This window comes from Chelonoidis abingdonii, chromosome 4, assembly GCF_003597395.2.
Source record: "Chelonoidis abingdonii isolate Lonesome George chromosome 4, CheloAbing_2.0, whole genome shotgun sequence".
Taxonomy (NCBI): Eukaryota; Metazoa; Chordata; order Testudines; family Testudinidae; genus Chelonoidis; species Chelonoidis abingdonii.
Genome location: NC_133772.1, coordinates 32,834,098 through 32,856,893, shown reverse-complemented (window position 1 = coordinate 32,856,893; position 22,796 = coordinate 32,834,098). Strand labels below are relative to the sequence as shown.

Below are 22,796 nucleotides of genomic sequence, written 5' to 3'. Positions count from 1 at the left end.
TTTTGGTCAGCTTCTTGAGAAAGGAATGTGCAAATTAAGTTCCCAATCAAGAAACACTTAATGAACAATGGATCTTGGAAGGCTGCAATCCACATAAGAAGTCTACTTGAGGACATTCAAGGTAGCACGTGAACCATGGCTGCTACCTGTAAGTTCTGAGTCATGCATGGACATGTGACTTGCCCATGTGACTCCAAAACTTCATCTTGCAGCTGGAATTCTACACAGAGTGAGGAGGGGGTCTCCACCCACAAGAGAAAGTCTATTTAAACCCCCTGAGAGACCCCGCCATTTGGACTTCAGCTGGCTCAAGGGATAGCCTCTCCATCCCCCAAGGATACCTGAAAGAAACTGGAAGAAAGGACAGTAACTACAGGGGGTGTGAGTGATTGCTGGACCCAGACTAGAAGGAGACTAGTTTGTAAAAGGAAGGTTCTGGAACAGCTCTGAGGGTGAGGTTTTATCTGTATTGAGTTTTCTTACTGTATTAGGCATAGGTTTGTGTGTTTTATTTTGTTTGGTAATTTATTTTGTTCTGTCTGCTGTTACTTGGAACCACTTAAATCCTACTTTCTGTATTTAATAAAATCACTTTTTATTTATTAATTAACCCAGAGTATTAATTAATACCTGGGGGGGGGGCAAACAGCTGTGCATCTCTCTCTGTCAGTGTTATAGAGGGCGAACAATTTATGAGTTTACCCTGTATAAGTTTTATATAGCGTAAAACTAATTTATTTGGAGTTTGGACCCCATTGGGAGTTGGGAATCTGAGTGTTAAAGACAGGAACACTTCTTAAGCTGCTTTCAATTAAGCCTACAGCTGTTAGGGGACGTGGTTCAGACCCGGGTCTGTGTTTGTAGCAAGCTAGCGGGTCTGACTCAGACCAGGCAGGGCCCTGAAGTCTCAAGCTGCTAAGGCGGGAAAGCAGGGACAGAAGCAGTCTTGGCAAATCAGTTGGCAGCCCCAAGGGGTTTTCTGTGATCCAACCTGTCACACCAGGTCTCAGAGCCTGGGCTCCAGCCTGAGTCCAAGGCTCTAGCTGAGCCTGAACATCTACCCTGCTATTCTTAGCCCTACAATGTGAGCCCTATATGGCTGAGTAGTTAACGCAAGCTCTGAGACTCGCTGCTGCAAGATTATTATTTTTTGCTGTTGCTGTGTCAATGTTCCCTAAGATACAATTCAATCCATTAAAACTGCACCTCTGCAATGTTAAGTCTGAGTTTTAAGTATACCGACAATCAGAAATTCATAATTAGTCTCCCCACAGCATCTGTAACTCAGCCAAACGGTGCAGAAGTAACAACTTTTAATATTGTATGCAGTATTGGCTGATAAGGCTTTTATTACAGATTTATAATGTATCACGCTACAGGTTTGCAGCAATCAGAGGATAAAGTTTCTTAGCAACATCAGTAGTTATGGCAATCAAGATCAATTACAATAATAGTCATAAAAAGAGTGGACATGCACAAGTGAGTGAGGAATCAGATCAGTGGCTGTTTGGTAGTCTCCAGTACGTGAACTAAATCTAGAGTTTTCATCTAGTTTCCAGAGGACAGGTGTCCCCATCACAAAATACTGTCACCAATTGTTAGTGATGGTAGGTGGCAGTGGCAGCAGAGAGGCCAAAGATTGACTAGGCTATATAGTCTGAAAAGCCCTCTCCCCTCTGAGTGATTTCTCCCGTCTGGGTTAAGGCATAAGAATGGCCAAACTGGGTCAGACTCATGGTCCATCTAGCCTAGTATCCTGCCTTCCGATAGTGGCCGATGACATACTCTTCAGAGGGAATGAACAGAACAGGGCAATCACTGAGTGATCCATCCCCTGTCATCCACTTCCAGCATCTGGCAGTCAGAGGCTTAGGGATATCCACAGCATGGGATTGTGTTCCTGACCACCTTAGCTAATAGCCATTGATGGACCTATACTCTATGAACTTATCTAATTCTTCTCTGAACCCCGTTATAGGTCTGACCTTCACAACTTCCCCTGGCAATGAGTTCCACAGGTTGACTGTGCATTGTGCAGGGAAATACTTCTTCACACAAGGATGGGGCAGAGTTGGGAAGCTTGGACCGCTGCTGACTTTTCTGTGGGTAGGGGAGAGTTTCCTGTGCTATCAATCCAATACTCATTGCCAGTTGTCTGGGGTTCTCAGCTCAGTATCACCATCTGGGGTTCCCTTGCTTTAAACCTTTGATCTGCATGTTCATTCCTGTTTTCTTCTTTTGTTGTCAACTGATTACTTGGGACTTCTGGCCTCTCCTTCATCTGAGGGGGTGTTCCTGTAGTTCCTGGTGGTCTCCACTCACCACCCCAGACTTGGAAATAGTCCCTGTCACTGGTTGTCTAGGGTGGTCTGGACAGTGTTCCCACACTTGTGTTCTTCTCTTACTTGTTTATCTTACTATTTCTCCCCACTCCCTTGTTCATTTCCATCTTGATTGACCCCTCTTCTATTTTGTCCTCTTCTCTCTGATTGAGGGGCATCTTCCAGGGACCTGTTCCATGTCTTCATCCAAGTTCAAACAGGCTAACACTTTTCACCGGTAATAGATTCACATGGCCTGTGGAGCACTGGTGATTTCAGGAATTACAGATTTATGAGAAGGGAATTAAGCGTGGTCCAAGTTCTGCAAGGCTGCACTAGGGTAAGGTTTCAATATGCAAGAGTGTAAGCACATCCAAGCACTGATATAGTGCTCGTACTTCATACACTCATCTTGGAAGACAGAACCAATTCCTTCATTGCTATAAGCACCCACATTCTGCTCAGCTATTTGTGCAGTGATGGGTCCATGATCCTCAAAACCTAACTATCAGGGGCCAGCTCTTCAAATGGTGTAAATCGGCAAACTCCATTGACATCAATGGAGTGGCACTGATTTACACCAATTGAAGATCTGACTCCTAATATCTAGCTACCATAGTGTAATGGTTGGTTAGTGGTTTGTTATGATCCACTCATTTCAGTGACATATGGTTAGACCTTTCTGTCTTCATAGAACACTCTCAGTACCTGTGCAGGTAACTCATCTTTTAGGCAGCCTCTCTATCATGTATCTGGAATTAGCTTCTTTGTGCCCTAAAAGTGGGTTGTGGTGGCATGAGCGTGCACCAGTATTTTCTTTTATGTCTTCCTATATTCCATTTGTTACAAATGCCATTGCCGTGGTGTTTCAGATCCATGCGTTGGCTTCTAAGCTTTTTTTGCATGTCTTTATGCTGATACATCATATACCACTATTGATCTTTATAATACCCTTCCCTTAGGTTTTTGTACAATACAGACAATAAATATTATGGCCCCAGAGAATTGGATTTAATTGCATTACCTTGATACTGTTACTGTGTGCAGTGTGGCTGATTCATAGTTGCCTTGGGAACCATGTCTCTGAACCTGAGCTGTTGTAAATCAATATAGCCCTATTGACTTTATGGATTTCCATAGTCCAGTATCTGGCCCAAGGACACCACTCATGCTTGAATTGCCCCAGGAAGGAATTACATCTCAGGGAACTGCAATTCCCTCCGTGTTCGCTGCTTGCTTCAGGGGTATAATATACCAGCAGTAAATTACCATTCACCCTGCTATGCTGACTCAGATCTGCTGGGTGGTGGATTGGGAAATGCAGCCAAAGCTTCACTTATTCCCTGCCCCACCCCCACTTGCTCCAGTGGGGAAGTAAGTAAGCATGCAGCACCTTTTACCCCTTCATGACCAGACCCAAAGCCTGGACTGCCCATACAGGGGCACACATGGGGGATTCCTCTCCCCATGCCCCTATAAGGGCATGAAGTACAACCGTTGGTGTTTGACACATCAGCACTACAATTGCATTAATGTAGATCTCTCCCGCCCCGCCACCCATAGAGTTTCCTCATGTTTTTCCCCAAGCAGAAGATAGAAGAGAAAACCATTATTCTGATGTTACCATGCAATCTGCTCTAAACAGAATTTGCCAAGGCTCCAATGAAGTGAGGACTCCTGTTTGTACACAAATATCGTAAGGCATTTATTTCAATATTAGATCAACTTTTTAAAGGAATTTGCTTTGACTACTCACAAGAGGTACCTGTCCTTACAGAAGAAATAAACCAATGACAAGTTGGAAATTACAGAAAGAAACTCTGTTTGGGTTAAGTCAGCAAAGGAGTATTCTGCACCATTTTTTCCACACTTGGATATCTCAGAACAATGGGATGAAAATTTCTCTATTTCTGCATTCTCTTCATTCTCATTCTCTAGCTCTCATAAAAATATGATCACCTTTGGGCTGAAAACAGACATGAGAAATTATATCAGCCACTGAACTTTCTGGCCGTCACATCTTCTCAAATTTTGACCCAAACTATCAGAAAATATAGATGCAGGGAACATTTCCTCAAAGATGAAGTCTTAACAGCTGAGGTCTGGTCCTCCAGACACTGATTAACCTCTGACCTCACAAAAAAAGTTGTCTAAAGCCCACCAGCAGACACCACTTCCTTGTCTTACCTCAATGGGCTGAGAATCTCCCAGGACAAAAATATGCAACATGTTCACATCTGGGTCCTTCTTGAAGATGTTGGGCTTGGCATGATGTTGGAAGTGACGATGATTCCACCAGTTTGCTGAGGCACCCTAGGAAGAGGGAGGAAATGCTTAGTAAATGGGGAGGCATGATTCTGACTAATCCCCCCCGCTGTGATATTCATTCACTTGTAAAATCTAAATCGCCCATGACATATAGCTTATGTCAAAACTCTTAGCTACCTTTGAAATTGTTGTAAGAGTGAAGGGGCTAAATCCTCTGCTCTGATAGGCTGATTGGCACCAGCTGAGGATCTGGATCTGTCTGGATTAGTAAATTGTTTTTAAAAAATGCCACTTACTTTGAGAAAAAATAAGTTAGCCTTGCTTACACGTAACTCTTAATATTTATATGCTGCAAAGTCAGGCAGACAGACATCCCACCAGCAGGGGAAACACAAGATAAACAGAATCCTTTACCCAGAGCTCTGTTGTCATCGGTGTCATCACTCATTTCACTGATGATATCAAGAATGACGTAAGCAGGCAAAGCCATGTTGGCTTATGCAATGGAAGAAAGAATGTGAAAAGAATCCCTCTTTGCCCAATGGAAAAAAGACAAAACTGGCTAGGAAATAAATATTATTTCAGTGTCTAAGAAGGTTTTAATGGAGAGTATTAAAAAAAAGAGGACTGAACAGTGTTCCATAAGGGTCCTATATCCTCATTTTCCTCTGTTACTTGTGAAGCACAATGCCAAGCTATACCACTGCCAAGGATGCTCAGGCAGAAGGCCAGCAAAGCACTTGCCTTGTGACTGGTGATAAGCGTTGTGGGCAGCTGGCTGCTTCCAAGAATTCAGAGAGCCTCCATCTCACAAAGCGGCCTTTAGTTCAGTCATGTTAATGAGCATTCGGAGGTTACTTGCCCCTGCTTACACATGTTGGAAACCGGTTGTCCCAGGATTAGGCAATCTGAGAGCTCTGGTTGCTATGAATAACGGGGCATTGTTGGGAAGCTGGCAGTGAGGGACTAACCAACCCCAATGTGGAAGCCCTCATTTTTAGATTACTGCAATAAATTGCTTTGTGATTTTTGGTGTTCCCTGTTCAGGACCTGCAAGTGATCATTTATAAAGTGAAGAAGGAGGAACACAGAGAACTGTGAGATGGGCAAAGGTGCAAGAGTGCCCCTCCTCTCCTTCGGAAGGAAAGGAGCTGTAACATGTAGATTATGCTCAACTAATCCTAAAAGATTATCCCCTGTTCAGTGCTCTAGAGGAAGGGAAATCCTGCCTCTTCACCCCAGATCCTTTCTGATCTCTCTCTCTCTGAGATATCATCTCTCTGCTCTCATATTTTGCCTGCCTCCTGCCTTGTTTTTTTCTATACTGCCAAGTATGCCCTGAAGAAGAAAATTCATCTAGACCCTAAATCTGGCAATTTGCTTAACCCTGTCTATGCAAACGAGACTCTCCATATTTAATCCCTTTGTATATACCAGGAAGAATGGGCTGCTTCTGCTAGGACTGCCTATTTCCTCTCCTTGCATTAAAGCCAGTTGGTAGCAATTGAGCATTATTTGTGCTGTTTGCAAATTGGGAAATATCTGGTCAGTATCACCCAAGCTGGGCCTCAAGAGGAGTAGAGGGACAGAGTCCACAAGGTGAGAACAGAATTGTGGCCAAGGTTACTTGTTGCTGTGGTTTTCAATAGATGATGCCCCACCTTGGGTCTAGACACAGTGTTGTCTCACTGCTGCCTTTTAATACTTTTTATTGCTGGTGGGGTCATTTCATGCCTGTGGTTAAAATGACCAAGGCCAAACTAAATGTGCATCTAATAATGCCTACCATTCCATCCCTTCCTACAAGATTCCCCAGTATAGGTGGATCCTTTTGCCAGCTATATTGTATAGGACTCTTGTGTTGGACCCTATCCGCGACTGAAGTTCTAAAATGTCCCGAATGGGTGAGAGATGGCAGGATGGTCATTTTAATCAATAAACACGTTACTCAGGCTTTATGTAGGGAAAGTAGGGGGAATGGGGAATAAAGGAGATTGTATAATGCTTCATTTTAACAATCTTATGGGCCAGATCCCCAGCTGGCATAAATCAGCATAGTTCCATTGATGTTACTGGAGCTATGATGATTTACATCAGCTGAGGATCTGGCTCCCCGAACTGAGCCTCCAAGAACTCCACCTGGAATCTGTCACTAATTCTTCCTCCCTGCTGCTGCTCCCTCTGAAAGGGTGAGATCCGACTGGCAGGCTGAGTTTTATGGCTTTTACACCTAGAGTCTGTGAAATGGGATGGAGTGGATCTCCAGTCTTCTTTGCTGCAATCATTTCCTTTCTGCAGTGTGTGCTGGCATCCAGCAAATGACCTTTACCTTCAGGTGCCCGATGACAAACTTGTGGACGATATGGTTCCATGAAGACTTCTTAAAGACAGAGAGGTGTCCAAAGTCATGCTGTAGCCACCCAGCCTGGGCCTGCAGAGGAAAAAGGACCAGAGGTGACAGGGCTGCTTGAAATCGAAGGTAAGTAAGAAAGGACACCCAGAGTGGAAGGCAAGTATTGTGTGTCTTTATGAAATTTGCACAGTCCTATGCAAGGAAAAAGTGTGGAAAGGGGAGAGTTTTGTATTAATTTCATTGGTATTGGATCTATGGGAGGGAGACCTGAGACAGGCAGTGGACTCAATGCATCTGGGTGTGAGGCAGTGACTAGGCTCACTATGAGCAAGAACAAGGCAGTGAGGGGGCTGAGGGGTGCATGAGGTTCATGAATGTTCTTCCAAAGTGAGTGTTGTGATAGTCCTGGCATGATGTGCTCTGAACGACTGGATGCACTTACAGGTCGCCTGTCATGGAAGCACCTGCCCCCCCATTACTCCATGCTATTTCTCACCTGGGAGGTTGCAAGGATGCAGGAAAGGATAAAGGTTGTGATCCAGCCGGTGCCATAGTACGAAACTAGTAACCAAGCCAAAGCTTCCATCATGATGATGTGAGCCAGGTAAAGGGAGAAAAATAAGGGATCTGCTTTGAACAAATTCATATCCTCTGCTGTTTTTCTCAGGGCCCGGAAATCATCCACCAGCTGGGGCTGCAAAATGGAAATGCAAGATTTAAGGTGCACCTTCTTTACATGTGTGAATGTGTCCATTCAAGCTTGGGCTTCCACACTACTAACCCCTGCCTGTTTTGGAGCCATTAGCTTCCCCAGAATGGGAGAAGAATTAGTCTCTGTACTCATGCAGTCTTCAGAATTTCTACACTGCCCCCCACAGGAACCTGATCCTAGTCCCTACCCTGATGGGTCTTACCCCACCTTCTGAATCAGAATGAAAATCCAGATTCTCAGCTGATGTAAGTCACCCGAGACCCACTGAAGTCAATATATCTATGGCGATTTACACCAGCTGGTCCAACACCTCTCCATTTATCCAGTCTCAGTGCTCCGTAATTCATTCCATTTACGCTATAAAGGGACATCTCCCCTCTCCTTAGGGAAGAGAGAATTCAGTCTCTTCACTTATGCATAACCCTGAAGCTCTGCTGATGAGAGAGTATAGTGCCAAGGCAGCTCCGTTCTCTTTGGGATGTGTTCAGTTAGCGTGCAGTCAAGCAGGTCAAAAGGTAATGCAGGTTAATGTATTCATGCACAATAGCAGTGACACAGGCATGTCATCAACTCAGTAGGCTAAAGAACAATAAGGAAGAGAAAGGGTTTCACTTTAGGAGTCAGTTGTGCAGTGCACAAGGTCTGAATAATGAATGAACGGAACATTTGGGACTTGCATAGAGCTGGACACATTGACGTGGAGTGGATAAAGGGCCCTGCTGTGTTACAGCTTCATAAGCACAGTGCTTAGAGCGAGCAGTTTGTTTCATCTCAGCCACTGGTGTTATTGCCACTTACTCCACAAACGTGGCCACTTTCACAGACTTCTCCATTGCTGAGAGCTAATCAGGATAATCCCATATGAAGTCCAGAGTAGTGGGCTGCATGGTCAATGGTATGGAGCAGAGGATGGAAGAGAGTTCAAATCTGCTTTAGATGACAAGCAGTCTCGTTTTGATGGCCTCATGGCCTTTTGTCCATAGCACAAAACTGACATGCAATATGGAATGACGGGCAGACCCAGGTCATGAAAATTTGAGCTACAGGGTTGTTGACTAGAGATGAACTCCAGCCACAAAGACTGGATCCAGATCTTGATCCATATTTATCCAAAGTTTGCAAGCGTTCAAATTGGCGAGTTTGAACTGGGCTCTTCTTTAGTTGTCACAGATCAGGCCTGAACGGCAAAGGCAGAGTTGTTGAAAGCCTGCAGGAGGGGAATAGCAGGAGGTGCTGCAGGTCAAGAGACATTGACCTAAGTGTTGCCTGTCCCTGCACCAGTCAATACTGGGACATCCACATGGCCTCACAGAGCTGTCTGACTGTGAGTGTCTTTCCCTGCAGTTTTCTGTACTTGCTAGAGTTTTCTATAGTGAAGAAGGCTTGTGTATTATATGTAGTGGCATTGCACACAGGACCTGGAGGGCAGCTTTGTAGATAAATTGCGGCATGATCAGACTGTAGACTCTTCTCCAGAAACAGAGCCTACAGAGAGGGGTTTGCAGCTACTCACGTTTTGGCCTCGGTCCTGGCTAGGTTCCCCTGGGGCGAGCTCTCCAATCAGTAATGGCTTGAGAAACTTCTGCACAAAGCTGGGGTTGAGGTGAAAGGCCCAGAAAGCATCCTGGATTGGAAACACAGGCAGACAGATGGGATTCAATAAAAGCGATTGCTCACTGCATACTGGTCATTTCCTGTTTGTTCCCAGTAATGACTCCTCCTCAGGGTTTCCCCCACATTAGCCCAGCAGTTTCCCCAATTCTGGTGTCAGTTCACTGTCAGTACCCACAGCATGCAATTTGTTCAGTGCAGTGTTCCTTGTTCTAGCAGATGCTGCTAGAAGTAGATGAATGAATATGCAGTCTGGAGACAAAGGGCCAGGATTTAAAGATATTTAGGTGCCTAAAGATGCGGATAGGTACCTAGAGTGATTTTCATAAGCTCCTAGGTGCCTAATTCCAATTGATTTCAATGGAGTTAAGCACCTAGGCAAAAAGAGGTCCAATATATCACTCCAATTAGAAGCTGTGAATTTGTCTGCCTCATCTATCAAAAAAACATCTTTCGATATGCAGATGAGCAGTCTCATTCTTTCAGTATAATGTCTCTAGTAAGCCCTGAAGGATCTGAAAAGAAAGATATTAAATATAATCAGAGAATGTATGGATGATGTCCACTAAATTTAGAGGAATGATTAAAGATTTTTTGGGTTTTCTTTTTAAGTTAGTATAATTATTTGCATTACCAACAAAACAAAAAATAATAAAGTAGGACCCCATTGCACAATATAAACACCAGAACAAAAGGACAATCTCTGCCCCAAGGAATTTTCAATCAAAGTGTGAGAAAGTGAAAACAGATACATATAGACAAACGGAGGAGTACAAGTAAGCAAGGAGACAATATTGGTCACTGTGATAGGCAGTGCTCTCTGCACACCAACAGTCTTCTGTAACTCTAAAAGTGATATGAATTCCAGAGGAAAAAGAATATTGAAAGCCTGTGTATAGCTCTAAAATGTTCAGTGAAAATGCTTAAAAGGGGGAATTGCAACTCCAGGCTTGAAAGCTTGAATGCCCAAGATTGCGCTCCAGCCCAAGGTCCAACATCAAAACACTGTCTACACAGTTATTTTTAATGCGCTAGTTTGAGTCCCACTAACACAAGTGTGTGAATCTGGCCTGGGAGACTCGCTCCCAGTGTAGACATACCCTAAAACATCCGTAGTACTGAAACAGCAGTATGTCAAAGTACAGTATGGAACTTTTAATGCACAGTAGCAGGGTCCACCTAGCCAGTTAGTGCATGACAAGTTAGTGTGCTACAGATTTACACTCTGGCTTCTAGACTAGACTAGACTAGATGTGATAAATCCACTCCTGCTGGATCGATCGCTGCCCGCCAATCCGGTGGGGAGTGTAGACATACCGTAAGTCTCTGTGTAGACAAGCCTTAAGCAGCCTGGTCTCAGAAATACTGTGCAAGGTAAAAGCTGACCTGAGAAAAACCTTGTGTTAACAGTAAGCGAACACTTCCTGGATGCAATAAAAAAGGGTTATCCATATCAAATTCTGTTCAGATACTGGCTATAATATTTATCCAACTGGCAAATCTGATGGTTGGATTTCAGCTTTAAAATCTGACTGGAACCCCAGCAAATTCATAAAATTGACCTCCACTTATGCACCCAGAACATGCCAGCTCCCACACAGTGGAGGGGAAAACGATAAATCCATTTGTCAGAGAGGTTTTCTTCAGAGTTTTCAAAGTGTTGGATAGTTCCCTCCTTAAAATGTACAAGGTTCTGGCTCTGCTACCTTGAGACCCTGGATGGGATGCAGAGGCCAAGTTGCTGAGTCAGCCAGAATTCTGCACAGGGGTCCCCCATCAGTGAACACTGCATGTGTGTAACAAATGTTCCTCTCTGTGCTTTGCCAGTTCCATTAGAGGCAAAGCCTTGATTCTTCCTCCATCCAACCCTTTCCTGCTCAGTTTTAGGTACCCAGCTCCCACAGGTGCTGGCAAGGAAAAGGGACTATACTCCCGATGGGATTCTGACTGGCACTTTAGTTTTACAAACCCATCCAACCACAGGATCTGGCCAGAATGTGGCCGAAAGTGGCAGTGGGGTGGGGAGTTTCTCAAAAGCAAGGATCCCTCCCTCTAGCTGAGTCATTTCTGATATGGCAAAATTCTGGGATTCACTCCAGAATCTTCACAGAACTTCCAACCAGTGAATTTGAACAGGTCCACATGGTGCTGAGATCTACTGTCACAAGAGCCACCACCAGAAACCCGCTTATTTTTTTAAATTGCCAAATTCCTTGTCTATGGTATTTCCCTTTGCTTGAGAGATCACAAGGAGACTCAGCCTTTGTTTTCTTTTGCCTGACATTGTCCATTACCTAGTGATCTAGCTCATCGCCAGCACGTGGATTTTCACTATTCACACAATGAGACTGGCCAATGTGGTCACTGTGTCACCCAAGGAAATAAGGTTAAGATTTTCAAAGGAGACAAGGTATTGGCCAAGGTCTCCGAGCCTGGAATAGAACGCAGGAATGTTAAGTCCATCTATTGAGAAGGGCCTAGCAAACAGAGTACAGAAAACTCGGCAGTCTGTAGGAGGGAGTTCAGGGGATTTTCATCCTTTCTTCTTTAAGGTAAGGGACTAGAAAGAAAAGACAATGATGGCTATGGAGGCAGCCCTAGAGGTGTCCTGAGGAGAAGTGGAGACAAAGACTGGATGCAGAAGCTGCGGGTTGTATAATATCTTTGAATGGGTACCTGATGAAAGCTATTTACATATGACATGCCACCTGATAGAGCCCATGGCAGAAAAGATCCAAGTGCTAGAGATCCACCTGGAGATGATGATGGAGTTCAGATGGGGATTTGAAGACATGAGAGAGGAAAGAAGGGAGGACTGTAAAGACACAAGAAGTGATAACACAGTTTGTTACGAAGGATTGCAAAAGAGGTTCTACTGGGGTACTGTCAGGGGTTAGATACAGACCCCCAGGGTTGGATTTGGATATGAATAGAGAACATTTAAATATTATTAGAGAGTATCACTAAATACTGCTGGAAATTGTGCCATTTTGGGAGACTTTAATTTCCCAGATATAGATTGGAGAAAAATGCTACCAATAATGGTAAGACCCAGTTACTCCTGGATGTGGTAGCTGACAGATTTCTTCACCAAACCGTCACTGAGCCCACAAGAGTTGATGCTATTTTAGACTTGGTTTTGGTAAGTAGTGGGGACATTATAAAAGAGCTGGTCATAGGAAAAAACCTTGGATTGAATGATCACAAGTTGACTCAGTTTAAATTCAATGGAAGGATAATCCAAACAAGGTTGGCTGCTATGTTTTTTTTTACTTCAAAAGGGCAGTCTCTGAGAAATTAAGGGAACTAATTAGTGAAGTCAGGTGGACCAAACAGCTCAGGGTCTTAAATGTGGAGAGGGCTTGGAATTTCTTTAATTCAACAGTGCAAAAACTGTCTGGAATTTGCATCCCAAGCAAGGGGGAAAAACTTGTAGGGAAGCGCTCCAGATTTAGCTGGATGAACAATCACCTCATAAAGGAGATGAGTAAACAAAGAACCTACAAGGAATAGAAGAAGCGATTAATCAGCTAAAAAAGCTGCATCGTGGAGGTCAGAAAGTGTGAGGAGAAGGTAAGAATTGCCAAAAGTCAAGCTGAGATGGACTCATAGACTCATAGACTTTAAGGTCAGAAGGGACCAATATGATCATCTAGTCTGACCTCCTGTCCACTAAAGTTGCCACAGAATCCTACCTCCACCTTCTATAACAACTCCTAACCTATGTCTGAGTTATTGAAGTCTCAAAATTGTGTTTGAAGACCTCAAGCTGCAGAGATCCATCAGCAAGTGACCCATGTCCCACGCTGCAGAGGAAGGCAAAAAACCTCCAGGGCCTCTGCCAATCTGCCCAGAGGAAATTCTTCCAACCCAAATATGGCGATCAGCTAACCCTGAGCATGTGGGCACGACTCACCAGCCAGCACTCAGGATAGATCTCTCTGCAGTTAACTCATATCCCATCCCATCTAACATCCCATCACAGACCACTGGCAACTTACCTGCTGATAATCAAAGATCAATTGTCAAAATTAAGCTATCCCATCATACCATCCCTTCCATAAACTTATCAAGCTTAGTCTTAAAGCCTGATATGTCTTTTGCCCCACTACTCCCCTTGTCAAAGAATTAAACAAACACTAAAAGGTTCATTAGCAGTATAACTAAAAGAGCACAAGAAAATAAGTGGGCTGCTGTGCAGTGAGAATGGGGTAGAAATTAAGATTATCTAGATAATCCCAGTAAATTAATACTTTGCCTCAGTTCTCAATATAAGAAGACAAAAATTGGGAGTCATGTCAATGAGAGGAGGATTGGACTATCATACGAGGGAAATGGATGATCTTGAGGACTGGAGAAAGAGGAATGGGATGAAATTTAATAGCATTAGAAGTGTAAGGTCATGCACTTAGGGACTGATAACGAATTTCTGCTATAGACAGGGGCCTCATCAATTGAAATGACAGAGGAGGGAAAAGACCTGGAAGTATCAGTTGATCATAAAGAGGTTATGAGCCACCAAGTGTGTTGCTCTGAAAAAAGCAATACCATCCTAAGATGTGTCAGGTAAAATATTTTCTAGTAGAGACAGGAAAGCATTAATGCTATTGTACAAGGCACTGGTAAGAATGCTGTGTGTAAATATGAACAACTGTGTTCAAGAAGAATGAATTCAAATTGGAACAAGTGCAGAGAAGGGCTGGAAATTAGGTTTCTGATCACCAGAGTGAGGTTTGGGACCAGACTTCCTAGAGGAGTAGTGGGGGTCAACAACCTAACTAGTTTAAGCTGGAGCTATATGTTAATGAATGGAATTATATGATGGGGTTGCCTATGATAGCAGGGGACTGGAGTCTGTCATTTAGGCTGGCCCCTTTCAGTCCTATGTTCCTATTGGTCTAAACACTAAGGGCCAGATTTCAAGTGCGTCATTATCCACAACTGACCTGTTATAGGAGCGTGATGGGTTAGATTCACAGAACCCCTTGGGAACTGTCAACTGATGTGCCAAGACTACTTCTCTGCCCCTGCTTTCCTGCCCTGGCAGCTGGGACTTCAGGGCCTCCCTCGTTTGAGCCAGACGCGCTAGGCTGCTGCTCGAACCCAGACTTCAGGTCTCAACTACGACCCTAACAGCTGTAGGCTTAACTGAAAGCAGCTATAGAAGTGTTCCTGCTTTAACGTCTCAGATGCTCAACTCCCCAATGGGGTTCAAATCCCAAATAAATCTGTTTTACCCTGTATAAAACTTATATAGGGTAACTCATAAAATTGTTCACCTTCTATAAACCCGATAGAGAGAGATGCACAGCTGTTTCCATCCCCACCCCCCAGTATTATACATACTCTGGTTTATTAATAAGTAAAAAAGTGATTTTATTAATAAAGAAAGTAGGATTTACGTGGTTCCAAGTAGTAACAGACAGAACAAAGTGAATTACCAAGTAAAATAAAATAAAAACACACAAGTCTGAGCTTAACAAAGTAAGAAAACTGAATACAGATAAAACCTCACCCTCAGAGCTGTTCCAGTAGCCTTCCTTTAACAGACTAGTCTCTTCTCAGTGTGAGTCCAGAGATCACTCACACCCCCTGTAGTGACTGTCCTTGTTCCAGTTTCTCTCACGTATCCTTGTGGTGGGTGAGGGTCTCTCTTAAGCCAGCTGAAAACCAATTGGAGGGGGTCTCCCAGGGGTTTAAATGACTTCCTCTTGTGGGTGGACACCTCTCCCACCCCCTGTGTAGAACCCCAAGCTCCAAGATGGAGTTTTGGAGTCACATGGGCAAGTCCCATGTCCATGATGACTCAAGAACTTACAGGTAGCAGCCATGGTTCACATGCCACCTTGAAGGTCTCAGCAGCCTCTCTTTGTGGGCAGCCTTCAAGATTCCATTGTCCATTAAGTGCTTCTTGATGAGCACTTAACTTGCACATTCCTTTCTCAAGAAGCTGACAAATGCTTAACTAAGGTATGGCTACACTTCGATTTCAAAGCACTGCCGCGGCAGCGCTGCGGGAGCGCTGCCATGGCAGCTCTTTGAGCGTGAGTGTGTCGGTAGCAGCATGCTGGGAGAGAGCTCTCCCAGCACTGCATGTAAACCACATCCTTTACGGGTGTAGTGTGCTCCCAGCGCTGCCGCCCTGATTACACTGACGCTTTACAGCGCTGTATCTTGCAGCGCTCAGGGGGGTGTTTTTTCACACCCCTGAGTGCGAAAATTGCAGCGCTGTTAAAGTGTGAAGTGTAGCCAAGGCCTAAGGCTGTAGGGGTGAAAAAAACACCCCCCTGAGGCGCTGCAAGACTACAGCGCTGTAAAGAGGCCAGCGTAAACAGTGCCGCCAGCGCTGGGAGCACGGCTTCCCAGCACTGCAAGCTAAACCCCATGAGGATATGGAGTACGTGCAGCGCTGGGAGAGCTCTCTCTCAGCGCTGGTGCTGCGACTGCACTCACACTTCAAAGCACTGCTGTGGCAGTGCTCCCGCAGCAGCGCTTTGAAGTTTCGAGTGTAGCCATACCCTTAGGCTACTTAGAAATCAAGCAAGTATACAGCCAATATTCCTAACTTCAAGTACAAAAATGATACATGCATACAAATAGGAGGAATGTATTCAGTAGGTGATAACCTTTATAGAGATATGTTGTTACATGACATATGTAGCATAAAACATATTCCAGTTATGTCATATATACATTCATAAGCATATTTCCATAAAAGCTCATGGGGTGTAATGTCACAAGGAGATGAGCTCTTTTCAAAATCTGTCCTAAATTGTGGGTGCTGAACCCTTCTGAAAATACTGGGCTAAGAGCCTGATCCAAAGCCCGTTGGAGTCAGAGAGTCTTTCAGTTTACTCCAAAAGGCTTTGGATCAGGCCCTAAAACTGCTCTGTTCACCTCAATTTTGCTGGAGGAAGTGGATGAGCAAGGAGGAAGAAGGGGGAATGTCAATCTGAGTCATTTAAGTTGGGGCTAAAGAAACACAGAGAGGAGGCTATTAGCATCACTGTATGAGAAGCAAGGGCTGGAGCAGGGAGAAGGTGAGGAGCCAGCAGGGGGAGGAGGAGAAAGAAAAAGAAAGTCCATGGGAATAATGTAGTGATTAGGAAAGCTGTAAAATACCAGAGTCTCAGCAGGGGGGAAGAGGCAGAATATGCTGCCTAATAACTTGAATAAAGTAAGTGAAAAAAAAAACAAAAAAAATCTGATTTACATAATGTCTATTTTTCAGGAAGCCAGGACTTTCTCATTAATTCTGGGAGCAATTTGATCCCTTTCCACCTCCACCAGGGAGAGAGAAACCTTTCTCTTATTGGGTTAGTGTATATCAAAGTGTCTAAACAATCCCTCTTTACAAGCAAGAGAGGATCGAAGTGAAAGCCTGTTACCATAAGGGATGATTTGCAGTCAGGTTCAGTTTGTGCCTTTACTATGTTGAGAGATTGGCTCTGATTTCAGTCACTGGCTGCACCAGTGCAAACCCCCAGTATGGGCAAGGAAAACCATGATTTGCACAGGCACATTTCAAGCAGGGGTGAGACCCACTGGTTCCCATCATCGTTGTTTGCCTTGTGGACACTAAGAGTTAGCACCGATACAGCTACACCAATGGCTGAAACTGGGATAAATCCCCAGTGTCAACAAGGCCTTCAGCACAAGATTCCATTGGGTACAGTTTGGAACTCTTTCTGTTTAGTTCTCTGACCCAGCCCACGCAAACTTTGTCCTGAGTCATTAGTTCTATCTATGTACCCCATACAGATGCCCCCTGGGTTACGCAAACACAACTTACACAAATCCGCACTTACGGCAAAAGTTCCAAAGGTAGAAATGGGGGGGAGGAGTTGGGTCTTTTTTTGCTTAATTGTCGGAGATACGTTTCTGAATTATCCAAAATTCGAGTTAAGCAAAGCATTCCGGAATGGAATGCTTGTGTAAGTCGGGGAGCGTCTGTATACGTATATAGCCTCCATTGCTGTAGTATCTGAGTATCTCACAATCTCTGCTGTATTTATACTCACAACATCCCTGTGAAGTAGGGAAGTGCTATTATTTCTATTTTACATATGGGAGCTTGAGATACAGGGAGCCAAGTGACCTGCCCAAGGTCACACAGGAAGTCTGTGGCAGAACAGGGACTTAAAACCAGCTCTTCCAGCCCTGAGCTAGTGCCCTAACCACTGGTCCATCCTTCCCCTGATCTGACAACAAGCCTCCATGGGTATTCCCTCAAAATGTTAATGCAAGTCACTAGACTCCTTCCTCCTCACTCCTGTTGTGGGAGTGACATCATCTCCAGAAGATGACCCAAATGGGAAGTAAGGGAGGATGATGGTAACCAGAATTAATGTTTGGGAGTGAATATCCAAGGACTCTTGCTGCCAGGTCATGCAGAATCAGCCACTCAGAGCAAAGGTTCTGAGAAAAAAGAACGAGCACTTGAATCACAAAGGAAATTATAGAGAATATCTGATTAGCATTATTTAGTTCATGGAAAAAATGAATCTTCTAGGGCAGTGGTTCCCAAACTGGGGTTCGTGAACCCCTGGGGAGTGCATGAAATATTATAGGGAGTTCTTGGGAAAAAATTCCCTAATGGCGGACAGAGCTGTCCATAGGGACTCCAGGCAGCACGGGGCCTTGGAGATTTCCAAGAGCTAAGCAGATCAAAGCAAGCGTATCTATCACACTGAAGAGATTTAAACTTCAAGACTCCTTATACAAAATAGAAAGGGAGGTGGATATTTTTTTGCTTTTTTTAAAATTAAATAGGCTGCTAGTGTTGTTTTTAAATTATTATGAAGAAAAGTTCAAGCTTTGTTGTAACGTGCACTGGACTGGACTGCTCAAGACCTGAATACTTGCGTAGGAGGAACTCTTTGAGTTGGCTTCTTAAATACCTTCATGCTCTTTCATATCTGATACTCCTTGATGAAACATAGGAGCCAGAGGCACCAGTACGGGGGGATGATGAGGGTCAAGTGCTGCCCCCACGTCAGAATGAACCACCAAGTGGATCCTTCCCCTTTTTTTCTGGCCGCGACTGGCCCCCATCACTTTTCCGGTGGTGCCCCCCAGACCCCAGGTGCAGCAGGCTTTGCCCCACACTCCTTTTTTCTACTGGCGCCTCTGATAGGAGCCTTGTCTTATAACAGGCTTAATCAAAACTGATACAAGCTACAAAAGTGAGATCTTGGAAAAGTGTTTCCATTTTCATAATGTAATAAACATACTGTAATGATAAATAATAATTAATAAATAGTGTGTAATAAGCATGTCATAAAACACATTTTATATTTCCAATATCACTGCTTTTATAATTTATGCTGAGATAAGGGAGAGAATCCCTGGAAATACTCATTTTTAGGAGGGGGTTCATGAGACTTGACATTTTAGTGAAAGGGGTTGTTAAAATTTGGGAACCACTGTTCTAGGGGCTGGCTCACTCTCATCATGATTACAGCCAGGGAGCTGTCTCTTTCTGATTCATGTGGTGTTACTGGAGAGCGGCTCAAAGAAGCATCTTCTGCTTGCTACTCAGCTGTCCCCCTACCCCACTCCCAGGGTTACCCTACCAATATCCCCTCCACTTTCTCATAATGTATTCCACAAATACACAACATGCATTTCATAATGCTTCCAAGGAGAGAGCCTGCCCTGGATCCTTCCTTCAATCCATTTATTTTGAGGGGCCTTAAAACTCTCACTGTGATGGGTTGGATCACAGAAACCCCTGGGGGCTGCCAACTGATTTGCCAAGAATACTTCTGCCCCTGCTTTCTTGCCCTGGCAGCTTGGGACTTCAGTGCACTGCCTGGTTTGAGCCAGATGCGCTAGCCTGCTGCAAACCCAGACTTAGGTCTGAACCATGTCCCCTAACAGCCGTAGCCTTAATTGAAAGCAGCTTAAGAAGTGTTCCTGTCTTTAACATTCAGATGCTCAACTCCCAATGGGGTTCAAACCCCAAATAAATCTGTTTTACCCTGTATAAAGTTTATACAGGGTAAACTCATAAATTGTTCACCCTCTATAACACTGATAGAGAGAGATACACAGCTGTTTGCCCCCCACACACACAGGTATTAACACAAACTCTGGGTTAATTAATAAGTAAAAAGTCATTTTATTAAATACAGAAAGTAGGATTTAAGTGGTTCCAAGTAGTAACAGACAGAACAAAGTGAATTATCAAGTAAAATAAAATAAAACACGCAAATCTGAGCCTAATACAGTAAGAAAACTGAATACAGATAAAACCTCACCTTTAGTAACCTTCCTTTTACAGGCTAGTCTCCTTCTAGTGTGGGTCCAGCAATCACTCACGCCCCCTGCAGTGACTGTCCTTTGTTCCAGTTTCTCTCACGTATCCTTGTGGGGTGGAGAGGGTCTCTCTTAAGCCAGCTGAAAACCAATTGGAGGGGTCTCCCAGGGGTTTAAATAGACTTTCTTTTGTGGTTGGACACCTCTCCCACTTCCTTTGTAGAATTCCAGCTCCAAGATGGAGTTTTGGAGTCACATGGGCAAGTCCCATGTCCATGCATGACTCAGAACTTACAGGTAGCAGCCATGGTTCACATGCCACCTTGAAGGTCCTCAAGCAGACTTCTTATGTGGATTGCAGCCTTCCAAGATCCATTGTCCATTAAGTGCTTCTTGATTGAGCACTTAACTTGCACATTCCTTTCTCAAGAAGCTGACCAAATGCTTAACTAAGGGTATGGCTACACTTCGAATTTCAAAGCACTGCCGTGGCAGTGCTTTGAAGTGTGAGTGTGGTCGGAGCGGCAGCGCTGGGAGAGAGCTCTCCCAGCGCTGCATGTAAACCACATCCTTTACTGGTGTAGTGTGCTCCCAGTGCTGCGGCACTGTTTACACTCACGCTTTACAGTGCTGTAATTTGCAGCGCTCAGGGTGGTGTTTTTTTCACACCCCTGAGCGAGAAAGTTGCAGCGCTGTAAAGCGCCAGTGTAGCCATGGCCTCAGGGTACTTAGAAATCAAGCAAGTATACAGCCAATATTCCTAACTTCAAGTACAAAAATGATACATTCATACAAACAAGAGGAATGTATTCAGCAGATCATAACCTTTACAGAGATATGTTACCTGACGTATGTAGCATAAAACATATTCCAGTTATGTCACATATACATTTATAAGCATATTTTCATTAAGCCGTATGGGGTGCACCATGACACTCACTTCTCTATGGGAAAAGACAGAAACCTGCACACACACAAAATGCCAGGTTGCCCTTGAGTCCCCTGTTGCTCTCACAACGTACTCCCATTCTCAAGGGACATCCTGGGGGCGGGGCGGTCATAGATTCCCTCCATCTGAGCATGGCTGAGCTTCATTAAGTATGTCACAGACTTATGCAGAGAGGGGAATGTTTCAACATTCTCCCACAGCAGCCTAGAGAACACCAGCTCCTGAATATTTAATACTGAGTTCATCTCTCATCACCAGAAAAAAGAGAGCAACAATGACAGATGAGTTCTTGTGTCATCAGATAAACCTCTTGCATTGTATTTCCAATTTCTACTAGGCCAGCAGGTCATGGGTTCAAGTCCCAAATAGGGATTTGGGATAACCCTCAGTGCTCTGGTGGGAGATGTGCTATGAAATAATTGGATATGTTACATTCAGATCTCTTCTGCCTGTCCCCCATTGGACATTGTCCAGATGAGTTGAAGATTCCTTGGAGTTGCTAACATGTCAGTGGGAGGGGTTGTCCTGGCTTCTCCCAGTAAAACAGTTTTTGACCTCCAAAGATGCATGAGTTGTAGCTGAGCACCAAAATGGGTGCCCTATTTGCCATCCCAATCACAGCATTATAGTATCCAGGCTCTTGTTTTGTGAAGCCCTTGGGACAGTCAACAGTTTAAAAGGCACCATGGAAGACACTGCAAATCTAGTCCATCTTCTCAAGGTCTAAGGCAGTATGACAGCTGTCCATGAGATGAGGCATAAACAGAATGCCACAGGTGCCAACTGTGAGACCACAGTGGGGTGTGGCCTGTGTAGGACGAACTCTGAGCATGGGCAACCCGTGACAGATAACTAGGCTGGCATGGGCACTCTTGGTACAAAGATCTTTAGAGATAGGCTCATGATGAATGAATGGGTTGTCATGGGAAACATCAATGTCAGCAGCTTTAGGGACATCCTGTGGTGAGTCAACACATGAGATCATACCCCATCGGCATGGGTGTTCATAGGTGGCCTAGAAGAAAGGGCCAGTGTGGTAGTAACAATATGTGCTGCCTTACTGGGTGGTGTGTGTGATAGGAACAGGAGCTGCTGGTGTCAATGCCCTTGAGAGTTGGTTCATGACAACTGAACAAACTGGTGGGGATCCTTAGGCGTAACCCATGATGGAGGTACAGGCACTGTTGGTGTACGTTCCCATTGGGCAGCCTGTGATGGATGGTCAGGCGCTGATGGTGTGTTGCCATTGGGCAGTCTGGGATGGATATTCAGGTGCTGATGGTGTGAGCATCCTGAAGGCTGGGGACCTTATAAGACTCAAGAATGTGAATTATATTGCAGAGTTGTGTTTTTGTCATTACCACCTTCCCCTGAGCACTCTCAGTTCATAATTTCCTGAAGCCCTTAGTTAACTATGTCAGTTTAGTCTTGATATCCTTTTACAGCTGCATGAGAGGGGCATTTTGTGGCTGATGATTGTAGATACACAGAAAAGTTGTGAGCCTGATGCAGATCGAGTCCCTTTCACTGACAGGGGTTGGCAGCGGGTGCTTGAATCTGAACCGACATTGAGATCATTCTGCCTCTTACTGGACAGCGTTGCACTGAGGATTGTGGAGTGGGATGTAGTTGGGGAAGGTACACAACACCGATAGAACCACAAACCTGTGGGACAATCCTCGCAAAGACAAGCTGAACCCAAGAGCAAGACCAAATACTCTTTGAGTTACAAACTGGAAACATCTGAGCCAAAGCGGTCTCTCATTTGTACTGCCGCTGCAACCCTTTTGGTTTCAATGGGTTTGTGCTAATGCAGCTGAAAGGAGAATATGGCCCATTTGCAAAGCCCATTCATTCAGAGGCTTTGCTCCAAGGGCACAGAAGAAGCAAAGGAAATCATTGTACTTTAAGGAGAGTGACTGGAAATAACCTCACCGCCAGCGATCTGCAGCAAACGCACACCTGGGGAAAGCCCGCTGCAGTGCGAGATGTCAGACCCACCTCTCCCGTCTGCTGAGGAGCCCCAGCCACTGTACACAAGTGGTTAGCTCATCCCGCTGCTTGTTCTCTCCGGCCCCCTGACGTCTCTGGGGCACACACAGTGTGGAGAGCCACAAGGCAGCGAGCGGAGGGCTGATGGGAGCACAGACTCGGTGGCTGCGCTCCTGGGCCAGGTGGTTTGGGAACCGCCGCCAGCGAGCCACGGGCCGATCCTGCAGCTGCTCTCTCGGGGCTGGAAGCCATGGAAACGGGAGGCACAGCTCAGTGCAGCAGCAGCTGTGGCAAACGGATCCGGTTCTTTCCTTACAAAGCGGCGGCAGA

General features: G+C 44.8%; 1 protein-coding gene across 1 annotated transcript in view; it reads right to left on the bottom strand.

Moving 5' to 3' along the window:
• The window catches only part of LOC116830902 (acyl-CoA 6-desaturase), a 42,012-nt gene that overhangs the window by 18,595 nt on the left and 621 nt on the right, over nt 1–22,796 (bottom strand). Inside the window, exons 2-5 of the mRNA XM_032790577.2 lie at nt 9,168–9,278; nt 7,439–7,636; nt 6,919–7,020; nt 4,509–4,634 (exon numbers count right to left, since the gene is read on the bottom strand). Of these exons, the coding sequence (XP_032646468.1) occupies nt 4,509–4,634; nt 6,919–7,020; nt 7,439–7,636; nt 9,168–9,278 (537 nt within the window). The remainder of the gene's footprint in view (nt 1–4,508; nt 4,635–6,918; nt 7,021–7,438; nt 7,637–9,167; nt 9,279–22,796) is intronic.